Below are 13,365 nucleotides of genomic sequence, written 5' to 3'. Positions count from 1 at the left end.
GAAAAGCAAATGAAGCTTCTCCGTTTTCTCCACAGAACAGAAGTTTCCAGTTATGAGCCTAAAAGGCTTGAGTCCATTTGATTGAGCTGAGGTTTTGCAATTTGTCCTAAAAGTTTGGCTGAACTGTTAAGTAGCTGGAAGAGGAACCGTGTTGTCAATCGATGCCAGCAATCCTTCTGGGAATGTTCAAGACAGGATTTCTGTCCTACATTTTCATAAAGTTGGACCCTGTTGAGATTTTACACCACATTAAAATCTATTTACTCACTTTAGCAATAATTTATAGACCTCCCTTTAAACTCTGCAAATGGGAAACAAATACTTACTGCAAATCAGTGTGGATGTGTGATGAACATTTTCTTTCTAAAATGTTCTCATTTTTGCTTCATTTCCATGATTACACCTGATCAGTGTTATTTCTCGTCTTGGCACACATCACCAATTATGACCAACTGCCAACGTGAAGCATGTGAATTATTAACAACAAAGAAATCTGGGTTATGGCCACAAAACAACACAAGTTGTGTCTGATTATTTGTATTATTTCCTAAATTAAATAAGACTCTTAAAAAACATACTTGAATATAATTGTTCAAGTTTGTTACCTCTAAAGTCTCTTAGTTTGCATCAGGGTTTAATATGACTGTGCAACATAAATATAGTGTACATATGACCACTGGAGGCAATTTGGAACAGATATGATGGATATTTAATGTTTTAACTTTGAACTCCTTAATGAAGAGCTTAGTCTTAAACTCTGAAATAGACAAATACTTTTTAAATTTTGTGATATGTGAAAAACACGAGCAAAAGCAACCCTGTGCAGAAATCTTCCATTGCTGAATTCTTCAGTTTTATGCATTTTTCACACACATAATTCCATTTTATAGCACAATCAAGTAACTCTATTACCTAGAGTTATAAAAAATGGCGTACATATATGAAAACAACTTAAAAGTAATTTGTCTTCACATCTGCTGCCTTGAAATTGGCCTCTGTCTCTTTAAGAGTCTCAGACTCTTTCCTACACTCATATTATCACAATAATCATCAAATTTGTTTGTTTTTCAGTAAAAAGCTGCTGGATTTTGTGATCTTTCTCACTGGTATTACAGTGAAAAATAAACAAAACATAGGAGACAAAAGAAAAATACTTTGTCTACCAAAGGTTTTCCATTAAACATTTCAGAAACGATCTATTCCTAAAAATGTGTCCATCAGCTTTGTTATCTGTAAATGTTGGAGCATTCTTGAACACCTGTGTTCAGGATCACAAAATGTTTTTTTTTATTTGGAAATCGGTGATATTGGACAATCCAGTTCAGAATTATTAAAATATTATGAACTTAAATTGATCTTAGATTATTTGGATGCCAAAAACTGTGAAAATCTCCCTACTGCTCTGCCTAATTGGAAGCCAGCATCACTAATGTATTTTGATGATTTGCAGGAAAATGGGAAACATCATTTTAATTCAGCAGAGCAAATTTTTTTGCTCTCTGACATTCATAGCTTCATAGAAAATTTAGAAAATTGAGTCATGAAAAGCGTTGAATTACAAAACACATTTATAGGAACCAGGATATTGATTGGTGTAAAGATAATCCATAAAAATGAATAAAAATTTATAGGTAATTTGAAAAAATCTACGACCCTGGCATCCAAACTCCACTGATTTCCACAGATATATAGACGTATGTAGGAGAGAAAAGCTACTGCGTTGATTAATAAACCTGAATGTATCTGAGAAATATTGCTTATATGTGTAACAACAATATATTATTAAAAAAGGGAAAACAATGCTTCTATTACCTCTTTTTAATCTCTATTTAAATTTTTTTACACTTGATTAACACAGCTGCACAGGTGCATTATGGTCGATCTCCAATGAGCAGCTCATGACATCCATATTTGTTTGTGCTAATGGCGCGCACACACACATGTGGCACATTATCTTACAGACTTTTCTGTTATCTGCAGACATCATCGTAACGACCAATGGAGAGCCTGTTACGTCAAAGGAAATACAGTCCTGCATCCACTTGATCCAGGAGCTGATAGTGCTGCGTCTGAATCAGGCGGTGGCCAATAAGCTGATCAGCTCCGTGGACTATCTGAGGGAGAGCTTTGTGGGAACTCTGGAGCGATGCCTCGAAAGTCTGGAGAAGTCCAACTTTGATTCCTCTGCGCACAATGTTACGTCTGAGCATCTAAAACAGGTGGGGAGGAGCTTATGATGAACAGTGGAGCGCATTTTGTGACGCTGCTGAGAAGGGAAAATGTTCAAATCAAAATCTGCAGCTTTGTTTTCTTTTACATAACTTCATGATCCTCTACTGCACAGTTTATGGTGGCCTGTTAGAAGCTGCAAATGACTTAAGACGATTATTACAGAAAATTAATGTTTTGCACGTTTTTATACTTCCACTCGGGTTTCAGCTGCTTCAGAAAACAGCCAGTGTGTTGAAAAAACTGATGATTTGTTGCAATAACTTAAATGTTTTCTGGAATCTGAAAAATGAGCTGTTTCAAAAAGCCGTTACCTAGCAACCCCAGCCGAGCCCAGCCCTGTCACCTAGCAACCCAAGCAGAACTCCAGCACATTTGGTCAGCTGGTTTTACCGCTGATTGTGCTGCTGGAAAAGGCAAGAGTTTTGTTGTTGACTTACCACCCAGAAAACATTTGCTGCATTCTTGTTGGTTTTGCAGGAGGCTCCATTTCTGCTTTTCAATGTGCAGTGTAAACGTTGAGTTGGAGGTGCAAAGCCAGCAGCAGTTTATTTGGATTTAAAGTGACAAGTTGCCCTAAAACTAGAGGTGTGCCGATCGATCGGCCACCGATCATAATCGGCCAATTTCCGTGAAAAAGCATATGATCGGTGAACGCCGATCACGGTCTCTTGTTGCCGATCACACAGACCGATCACCTGCATCTCATTTTGCAGCCTGCCTGTGCAGCTGGTCTCCTTTTTCCTTCACTCTGAGCAAACGCACAGCAACAAATCCTAAGCGACGTGAAACTAATGCACTGAGTGACTGGGGAAGTTTGCGTGTTGCGGCAGAAAATTGAAGCAGGTCAAAATGCATCAACACGACGAATCTAATATGGCATAAAAACAATGCCATGCCATACATGACGGAATTTGGCTACATCGAGGCTCACTGCAGTAAAAAAGACATATGGAGGATCAGATAGCAGGTAAAGCAGCGCACAGCTACAAACGCTCACCCGGATTAGCATGACGGTCAGAAAGCTAAACAATCCGCAAAATTATTTAAGTCTTCGAGCTGCGATGTAAGACGCTGGTTCTGCTCTCGCTGTCGAACTGCTGCTACACGCTACAAGTAGTAATATTTCACAGACGGAGCGCCGCTTCTACTCCACCTGGTAGTGACTCTCACACCGAACCTGTGCTCAAAGCTGCAGCATCTAACCTGAAAAAATACATTTTACATACGTATTGAAACTTTCGCTGTCCTAACATGAGACAGATGATCTCTGACAAATTAATCGATCTCCTCCCTGTTCTGCATAATTACTCCGCTCAGTCAGAAACAGCCAATCAGAACTAGCAGTAATCAGCTAGCCGCCATGCTATCAGGAAGTTTTCATTCAGTAACTCAGGATTGTTTATTGTAATGGATCCTGTTTTTGCCTTTGAATGTTAAGTTTTATACTTGAATTTTTTTGGCAATGTTGAGAGGTTTTATTTTGGCTCTTTGTATTATTTAGCCTCTTCAGAGCCTTCATATGTTATCAGTCTGTTAAAGATAGTATTACTGATAGCAGTACAATTTGCAGAATGTCTGTTTTGTTTAGTTTTCTTCTTGGAAAAAGTTATTAAAAACAAGTTTTTGTCTAAATTAAGGTGAATTCATGGTTTCTTTTTCCACATAATGTAACCGTAGTGTTTATGATAAAAAAAAATGTAAATTATGTGATCGGTATCAGTGATTGGTATCGGTGATCGGTATCGCGCTGCCATGGGTGATCGGAGTCGGCAGGAAAAAACCTGATCGGCACATCTCTACCTAAAACAGCTCAATCTGAAGAGTCCCAGAGATCATTTCAGTCTCTAGATGAGCAAAGACGGACTATAACAGAGAAACTACAACTGGTGTTGACTGATTTTTTCAAAGTTTTTATTTTTTTACCTTCCTAAAATAATGGCTTAAATAAATTTTTGCCGAATTTGATTTGATTTTATTTTTTTGCCTAAATCATCTTTTGGCCAAAAATGACTTCGACCATTATTTTAGAAAGGTGGCAATTTGTGGGAAAAGAAATGAAATCCGTATATTTTCCTTCCTCTTTACAAATATGCATGACTTCACGTTGGTTTGGTGGTTATAACAGAACAATGTCTGATAATTTTGTCAAGTTTATTTGTACCACATTTAGTCAACAAGGCCGTTCAAAATGCTAAACACCATAAAAACATAATAAAGTAATCAAGTATGAAACAGCAATAAACATCACATTTTCTCAAATGCCATCAGAATCATCAAGCAAATTTACATCAAATATAATAGTCAATGTGCTACTGGTCAAAAACAACTCAAATATGTCAGATTTTAGCCTTGATTTAAAAAAAAAAAAACTGTTTCAGCAGTTTTGCCGTTTTCTGGACATTTACTCCAGATTTGTGGATTCATCAAAACAGCAGTCTGGATTATTAGATGACATGTATCTTTTAGGTGAGACTTTTAATCCTGCTCCTCCTTTCTTGCTCTTTAGTTACTTAATGCTGCCTATCATGTGGAGGTCACCTTCCATTCAGGATCCTCTGTGACTAAACTGGTCTGGGAGCAAATCAAACAGGTGACGACTCAAGAAACCTCTTAAAAAACCTTAGTAAACTCTGAATTTATTATATATTTTTAATGCTTCACATCTTTGTCTTTCTTAGATAATCCACCGGATAACGTTGGTGAACCCTCCTGCCATCACACCAGAGTGGAAGCGGAAAGTCGCCCAGGATGCGATAGAGAGTCTGAGCGCTGCCAAACTGGCCCGGAGCATCTGCTCCCAGTTCAGAACCCGGCTGAACAGTTCCCACGAGGCCTTCGCAGCGTCTTTACGCCAGGTTAGAGCGCCTCCTCTTCCATAACGCTCAGAAACCCTAAATTCATCTGACTGAGGTCATTTTTAAAGAACACTGAAAGTTCAAATGCATTTGAAAAATATGCTCATCATATTCCCTGAACACTTTTGTTTTTATCCAGCAAATCAGTTTAACTGAGAGAGGCAAGAAAACACATTTAGCATTATTGTTTTACCAATTCTGCAGTAAACGGTCCTGCTGACATCAGGCCTGTTCAATAAACCAATTAATCGCATAATTAATTAAAATAAGCTCAATAATTTCCATTTGCATGATTTATTGTTTTTTTGCTACCAAAAACCGGATGATAAAAGTTTTCAGTCAGGTTCTTTGGTCTCAACTTTTGTTTGAAGGACAGTTTTGTTTACAGAGACTTCATAATTCATTTTATTTATTTTTGTTTATTTATGTTGGATACTTAAAATGTCTTCCAGTTTAAATATTCATTGTAATGTAAAGTTTATTGATCTTTAAAAAAGAGTTCATGCCTTATTATTACTGTTATATCGCCTGTAAATTGTCTCAAAACAACAATATTATCGAAATGACTTCTCCAGCAAAATTCCCAGAGAAAATGATAAATAATTAAATATATATTTTGTAATATTTCAGGAAGCAAGATGTAGACTTTTTAACACTTTCATTGTTTATTATTAGGGATGGCCTTGTATCATGTTGTTTATCCTTTATTTTTATTATTTTTATTGATCATTTTCACAATAAATTCTGGTTATTTTTTTTCCTACTCTGTCCGTATAGTTATAATTGCTATTTCTTTTTCTATTTTATCCACTGTTTGTTCAGAAATGGCATCGATACTTATCAATACATTTGAAAATATGATCCAATGCAGTTACTGTGACACAAATCACTCTTCTTTGTGACTGGTGTCCTAAAAAACAAGTGACAAGTGTTTGTTTTTAGTGCAGCTATGATTGCTGTTCCCTTATAAATGGCTCTTATCGTCACTTTTATTACTATCACAATTAAGTTTATATCACCAACCTCTATTTATTATTGTAAAAATATCACTTCATGCCAAAGCATTCAGGACGTAAACAGCTGGATCCTCGTTCATCTCTGCAGAGGTTTTTAGTTGATGTGTTGGAGCAGAGATGCTTCTAAAGCTGCAAGATCTCTCAGTAGGCGCTTCCTGCTGGTTTGGACTTTTAGGTCCTAAATTACATTTTCCATCCCTTTGATTTCCAAATCTTTCGTAAGCGTTTTCCCACAATGCCTTAAGAACGCTGTCAGACAAGATCCGCAGCAGGGGTTTTCCACTCCAGTCCACGGGACCCACTATCCTGCATGTCTCAGATTTTCCCTGCTTCACAACAACAGATTGAAATTATTGTCTTAGCCGCTGAAGTTGACGTTTCGCAGCGGCGGCGGTCATTTATTAGTGTGGACCCAGTTTGTTGAAGCTGGGGAAGTTTCATAATACGCAAAACAAGACTGAAGTTCTGATCTCGAGGATTTGATTATTTATAGCAAAGTAAGGTTAGAGCACATGTGTCCAACTCGAGGCCCCTGGGCCAAATCTGGCCCGCCATAGCTTTTAATGGGGCCCTCTAGACTAAACACTAAGTGATTAAAAATTATGTTATCAGTCAAATTAATGCAGTTTTTGTCGATTTACTGCCAAAATATCAATCAGTTCCTCCAGTTTCTTGAGAATTGTCGTGGAAAATCAACAAATCCCCACACTTGTTTGTGCTAATACATAATTGGGAGTTTATTGCAGATTTTTCTCAAAAGTTTTCTTGCATGTCTTAGACAGCTTCCTCAGCCTTAATTGATGTCAGATTATAGTCCACGATCTGTACAGCGAGACATAAAAAGTCGCATTTACCAGCATAAATAAGCGCAGATATTTCCAAATTAGTACTACAAACACTTTGATATTTATTGCAAAAAAGTCACAAAAAGAATCTCAAAATCCTGGAGGGACTGAAAACATGTTGAATAACAGTATTTGAACAGGTTTTATCAATACATTCAGGCTCAATCAGCTGTTTAAGAGCATTCATGATCTTTATTTGGCCCAAAGCGAAAATGAGTTTGACGCCCCTGGGTTGGACAGAGACAACAGACATTTACAGTAAAAACTAATAAAACAACATCATGATGATAATTTAAGTTAAATTCAGTAAAACGGATCATAATGACACTAGAACAGCTGCTCTCCACCTGTCTGTGCAGGTTTTTTCCGTTTTGTCTGTTTTTCCTACTTGCTTTCATAAACCCATTGCTCAGCTAATAAACTTGCATTACTCTGATAATTTACTTGATTGATGGCATTGATTTGCAGCCAGTTGCTCTAAATGCTCTGAAAGCCTGTGAACTCTCTGCATCAGCCTGGCAGAGTGACCGAGCCCGTTTGTTTTTTATTCTCATTGCCTTTGAAGCCCAGAAATAGACCTGTGTTCGTCCTCTCATTCTCCTTTGACTTATTTTAATAATAATCACAAGGCTCACATTGCCGCCTACATCTTCACACTCGCTAATTGTTTATCCGAGGTGCAGTGAAACTGATTACAATCAACATAACCATCTTATACACGCAGCGATGTGGATCGAGGCTTTGGAAATGTTTCGGAGGGAATAATTGCGCTGATTGCGTTCAGCTATCAGCTGGACATTCAGCCCAGAAGAGACATGCGATGAAAATGACGTCAGCAGCCGTCTGTCACAGCGCCGCCTGGAAAACGAGCTGAGCTCTCAGGACCTGCAGAGATGAACTCCTGCTGTCGTCTCAACGTGGCTTTGCATTAAAAAAGGATTATAGCTGCACATGAATGTAAAATAGTGCAAAAGCTGCAGGTGTTGAATAAATGGTTCTAGAAAGCCTCTGATGTTAAAGTCTGGCTTTTTGTTTTTGTTCTGCTGCTGTTTGATGCTTTAGATATAATATTTTACCTTCCCACATAAACAAGTTTCTATTTTTACTACGTGGGATCTGAGTACAGTTCAACTTCATTTTAAATTTTTAACTATGTAACAGTTTTTTTTTATTATTTTACATCTGTTAGTCTTCTATAGCCATATTTTATTGTTTTCATCTGTTATTTAGTTGGTTTTGGTTGCATATAATTATTATTATTCAGAATAATTTGCTTGTTTAGTGCTAATGTAAAGTTATCAGTTATTCCAATTTTCTGTTTTTGAAGATTTAATATTTGGAAAATGTGGATTTTTTTCCCACCAATGCACTTCTTGGGTTTTCAGAGTGATTTTAACCCACACAAAAACTTTTTTTACCTATTTTATTTATTTAGACTTTAATTCAGGTCAACTCAAAAATATCAATTATTGAATAAAAATTTTTTTTTTTTGGTCATTTTTGGTCATTTGTGATTTTATTTTTTATTTTTTAGAAAAAAAAGTGAGTAACATAATTATTAAACTTAGAAATCCAACTTTAGTATCAAAATATCTGAGATTTTACTTTTAAGCCATATAGCAGGTTTGAGATCAGTTTTCAGGTTTTAAATCAGTTTTATTTACTTTGAATGTGTTTAATATCCAAACACACTGAAAACCTTTTGAGAAAAATCTTTCAGCTGCAGACCAAAATGTTTACGCTCAACCTGAGGACATTTATTTACTGTCACACTCTGTTTATAAATGCATTTATTAGGCAATAACTGGGTGAACTTCAGGACCTCAACAGTCAGGAGTCTGAATAATTACATCAAAGGTCTTAGTCCCTGAGAACAGCATAAATAGAAAGCTGTTAAAACTTTGTATATCTAACAATAATCCAGTTTAGAGAAAGTGAGAAAAAATCAGGTGACAGACAAAATAAGCATTTCTTTTTGTTTTTGTTTTTGTCAAAAGCTGAAGCTTCTATTTATCTTTAAATTATGTGAAACTTTGTGGCTTCATCCGATTCCTGAAAAGTCTTAAGATTTCCTACTTTAACAAATATTAACCTTAAATATACTGCTAAGTTATACATATTGTAACATGTTATCTTGTATCTGAATTATAGTGTTTTTATTAATAATAATAAATAAAAACAATATAATAGGAGATGGAGGGATTTGTCCTGCGTTTTGTTTTCTCATAAATATTGATGTTATTAGAACAATGTTACAACAAATTGAAGGTTTTACAGGAGATATTTTTAATCAAATGGTGAACAGGAGGTGTTAATGTTTTTTGTGTGTCTGCAGCTGGAGGAAGGTCACACGGGTCGTCTGGAGCGCACAGAGGACCTGTGGCTGCGTGTGAGGAAGGACCACGCCCCGCGGCTGGCCCGGCTGTCGTTGGAGAGCCGCTCCCTGAGGGACGTGCTGCTGCACGGTGAGTCACCAGCCAACCACCCGCTCTCTTTGTTCACGCCGAATCCAGTAAAACTTCTCTTCAGATGAATGGGTTAATGGCTGAACTCCAGTGTTAAACCACAGAATGTAAACAAAGCGAGAACCGCAGAGGAACAGTGTGCTAACCTGCAAAGTCGTGGTGTCAAGTACATTCTCGTTGCCTTGATTCTTTCATGCATGTTTGAAAAAAACCTTTCATCTCCATGGCAACCAATCAGCTGGGCAAAACACCTGGAGGGATCGAAGGCACATCTCCTCCTCAGAGCTGGAGTTTCCAATCTTCCCCGCGTCTCCTGCAGACTAGCCAGCAGAAATTGGCAAACACCTGATGGACCTGCAGTCCTGCTGAGCTCGTTATAGGAGCTGCTTGTTAGTTAAACGCTGGTTGGTAAAGGGTTAATAGAGGAGCCATGTTGTGATGACTTCCTGAAGGCGGAGAGTCGGGAAAAGCAGGAGGTTTTAAAGAGACAGAGGCCCAATTTCAAGGTGTTAATTTGCAAAGTCAAAGATTTTTGATATCATATATACACAGAGAGAACTCTGGAAAACATTAAGAGAGCACTTAAAATGATCATTTTTTCTGATTTTACTCTTTATAGATATATGTTTGAGTAAAATGGACATTATTTTATTCTATGAATTACTGACAAAATGACTGAAATTCAAAGCAAAAATGTTGTATTTGTTTGCAGACAATGAGAAATTGTCAAAACAACAAAAATACACAGAGCTTTCAGACCTGAAATAATGCAAAGAAAACAAGTTTGTGTTCATTTAGAAACAACAACACTAATGTTTTAACTCGGGAAGAGTTCAGAAATCAACATTAAAACCAGGAGGTTTTCAATGTGGTTCACTGCAGTGGGCTCTTCAGGTTTTCCAGAAATGTGTATACTGTATAACAACAATTTAAAGTAAAATAGTTACTTTATTATGCTATAAAATGGCTCAATGTTCCTGGAGAACACATAATGCTGCCTCCTCAAGCTGGTGCAAGAACCAGATCATGTTTTGTTTTTTGAAGAAAAGTCTTCATCTCATCCAGTTCATGTTTCATTCTCTAATCTGACGGATCAAAAACTAAAACCCTGAAGTGTTGAGGAAACGTTGAGTCTTAATTTACAGAGTTCAAATCCATTTAAAAAGTGGAAAGGAAATGAGTCTTTTCCCACTTTTTATTTAAAGAAGCAGCTGTTTAACTGTTGCACTTCTTGAGTAAGTCTGGATATTTGTTTTCACCAGGAATGTAACACAGTCTCTCTATCTGCAGTCCTACTGATAACGGCCTCAGCAGCAACTAGTGGCAGATTAATAGTAGAAATTTGCTGCTATTCTTCTCTTCTTATTGCAAACATGCCACTGCTGGGTGTGGATTGCTCAAGTTATCCTGCAGCTTTACAAATATACACACCTTTATTGTCTATTATCAGTACCAGAGTTCGTGGCTTTTGTTTTCTCACAGGCAAGCCTAAGCTTGGCAAGGAACTGGGCCGGGGCCAGTATGGAGTGGTGTACCTGTGTGACAACTGGGGAGGTCATTACCCATGCGCCCTGAAGTCTGTGATTCCTCCTGACGATAAACACTGGAACGACTTGGCTTTGGAGTTTCACTACACCAGGTGAGCTACAATTCATGAGCATCAGGGCCGCAGTCGCTGCGTTTCCAGTACAAATATGCACAAATCTTTGTCCAAATCGGTGGAAGAGACTAAACCATTCTGTTGAAAGCACTTGGAAGTCATGAAAAGTATTTTAAATCAAAGTTTCTGTGCTTTTTAAAAAAAAGTTATCTCCTCAAAAATAAACTAAAGTAACAATTTAAATCATTGTAGATACAAAACAGAAAAAGTTTTGCATGATTGCGTTGTAAGACATGTTTCTCACTTTTTTTTTTGGAGTTGATTATTTCCTTATTTGGGCTGAATGCTTTGAGTTTAGTAAAAGAGATTTTTATTTAAAAGTTTCTTTTCAAAAATGCTCTAAAGAGGAAAAAGTGTCGATTTGCATCAGCTGCACAAAATTCTGCAGAAGGCTACAAATGGCCCCTGCACCGCATTTTGGGAACCTGTGGTCTAAATTCTGCTGTTTCCATTAAATAAATTAAATTAAAATAATGTGAGAAAGCTTGTTCATGCAACAAGTCATTAAAACAACGACGAATGTAAACAGTTGCAGTAAATATATTCATAATTCAGCCGTGATGCTGGCGCTCATTAGTCGTCGGCGCCTCTTTCAGTCTTTTTTTGCAACAAGCCACAATGTCTGAAAATCAAAAGGCATCTTCCTTTTACCACTTCCTGTTGTCTACTTCCTGATTTGTGCCAGTGGCAACATACGACTGTCAATTATGTGACTGAAGTGATGCAAAAAAAATGTTTTGATGAAAAACCACCTCATCCTTGAGCCAAAACCTTTTAGAAATTTTTTTTTTCAAAATTGCCTTGTTTCCATTATTTCTGTAATTTCAATTTACGCAATTTTGTGGTTAAGCTGCATCTTTATTTTAAACCTTTGCTACCCTTTTAGGTCATGAAAACTTTTAACGTCTGCTTTCAGCTGCCTGCAGGATAATATGAGAAATGACTTGTTTTTACTGGAGCTGGTGTTAGTTTTGCTCTGGAGGCTGAACCGGACCCTGTAATGGGAAAACTGTTCCTGACGTTGGTTCAGACCTGCAGTGCATCACTAACGGCAGCATCAGGGCTCAGATTTTTGAGCTCCTGATGCAAACTAAATGTTTACCTTCAGATAAAACGTGAGCAGGTTTTTATTGCTTACATGACGGGAATCTCTTTGTTTTTTCTGCGCTGTTGCTGCAGGACTCTGCCCAAGCACGAGCGGCTGGTCGACCTGCACGGCTCCGTGATCGATCACACCTACGGAGACGGCTCCAGCATCGCCGTGCTGCTTATCATGGAGCGACTGCACAGAGATCTCTACACCGGGTTAAAGGTCGCTTGATGACGCAGTAAACTCTTGACTGAGAACAACAAAGCAGAAACTCTGAGTTAGTTTTTGTTTTTTTGATGCACCAGGCTGGTTTGTCGCTCAGAGAGAGGCTGCAGATCGCCCTGGATGTGGTGGAGGGGATCCGGTTCCTGCACAGCCAGGGCCTCGTACACCGAGACATTAAACTAAAAAATGTTCTGGTAAGTTCAAATCAATCAAGCAGTGAACTAATTATGCCTTTTATGGGTTGTGTGACACATATCGGCGCATAAACAGGTGGATAGCTTGAATCTGCCATTTTGTTGTCATGACAACTAGGTGTTAATTTCATTAGTTACAAAATAGTCTGAGAAAATGTTACATTTTTGATCTGAGAATATGTTCTCAATGATTTTATGCTTTTCATTTCTGCAGTAAAATTTCTATTCATCATAATTAAAATTTCCTGATTTATTAAAAAGTCCTTAAAGTAGCATTTGTCCTACAAATTGAATTGTTTGGTAATTATTGGTAATATGCAGTTCACATCACATTTTTTTAGCTCTTATAAGTCATATCACATACTTTAGTAAACATTTTATAATTATTTTTATAAAATAATTATAAAATAATTAATGATAAACCGATTAATCATGATTGCTTATTGAAATAAGCAACTAATTTAGTAATTAATCGTTAACCTGAGTACACAGACTAAAAGAAATTGCTGCCATTTGCCAAAAGAACAACAAACTAAAAAAATATATACATTTTGCACTTAAGATGTAAAAAGACATTCTTTGTCTTTAAAAGTTTTACCCAGAACTCCTGAAGCGTCACAGTTTTACCACAACCTGGTTTAAATCTATTTAGCTTCATTGCACTGATGTCCAGCAGAAAGGGTTAAAGTAAAACACAAATGATGAGGCGTAACACTATTGTTCTGCATTTTAGATATTTTAGGCAGTAAAGTGTTGACTTTATGTAAAAAAGAATGTAAATTG

At 37.1% G+C, this 13,365-nt stretch overlaps 1 protein-coding gene across 1 annotated transcript in view; it reads left to right on the top strand.

Moving 5' to 3' along the window:
- dstyk (dual serine/threonine and tyrosine protein kinase) overlaps nucleotides 1–13,365 on the top strand; it is a 36,741-nt gene that overhangs the window by 20,726 nt on the left and 2,650 nt on the right. Inside the window, exons 5-11 of the mRNA XM_008409794.3 lie at nucleotides 1,981–2,219; nucleotides 4,739–4,822; nucleotides 4,911–5,087; nucleotides 9,284–9,413; nucleotides 10,896–11,052; nucleotides 12,253–12,385; nucleotides 12,469–12,582. Coding sequence (XP_008408016.1) covers nucleotides 1,981–2,219; nucleotides 4,739–4,822; nucleotides 4,911–5,087; nucleotides 9,284–9,413; nucleotides 10,896–11,052; nucleotides 12,253–12,385; nucleotides 12,469–12,582 — 1,034 coding nt within the window. The remainder of the gene's footprint in view (nucleotides 1–1,980; nucleotides 2,220–4,738; nucleotides 4,823–4,910; nucleotides 5,088–9,283; nucleotides 9,414–10,895; nucleotides 11,053–12,252; nucleotides 12,386–12,468; nucleotides 12,583–13,365) is intronic.

This window comes from Poecilia reticulata, chromosome 5 (assembly GCF_904066995.2).
Source record: "Poecilia reticulata chromosome 5, P_reticulata-male-v2, whole genome shotgun sequence".
NCBI classification, from domain to species: domain Eukaryota; kingdom Metazoa; phylum Chordata; class Actinopteri; order Cyprinodontiformes; family Poeciliidae; genus Poecilia; species Poecilia reticulata.
This window is presented reverse-complemented; position numbering and strand designations above follow the sequence as displayed.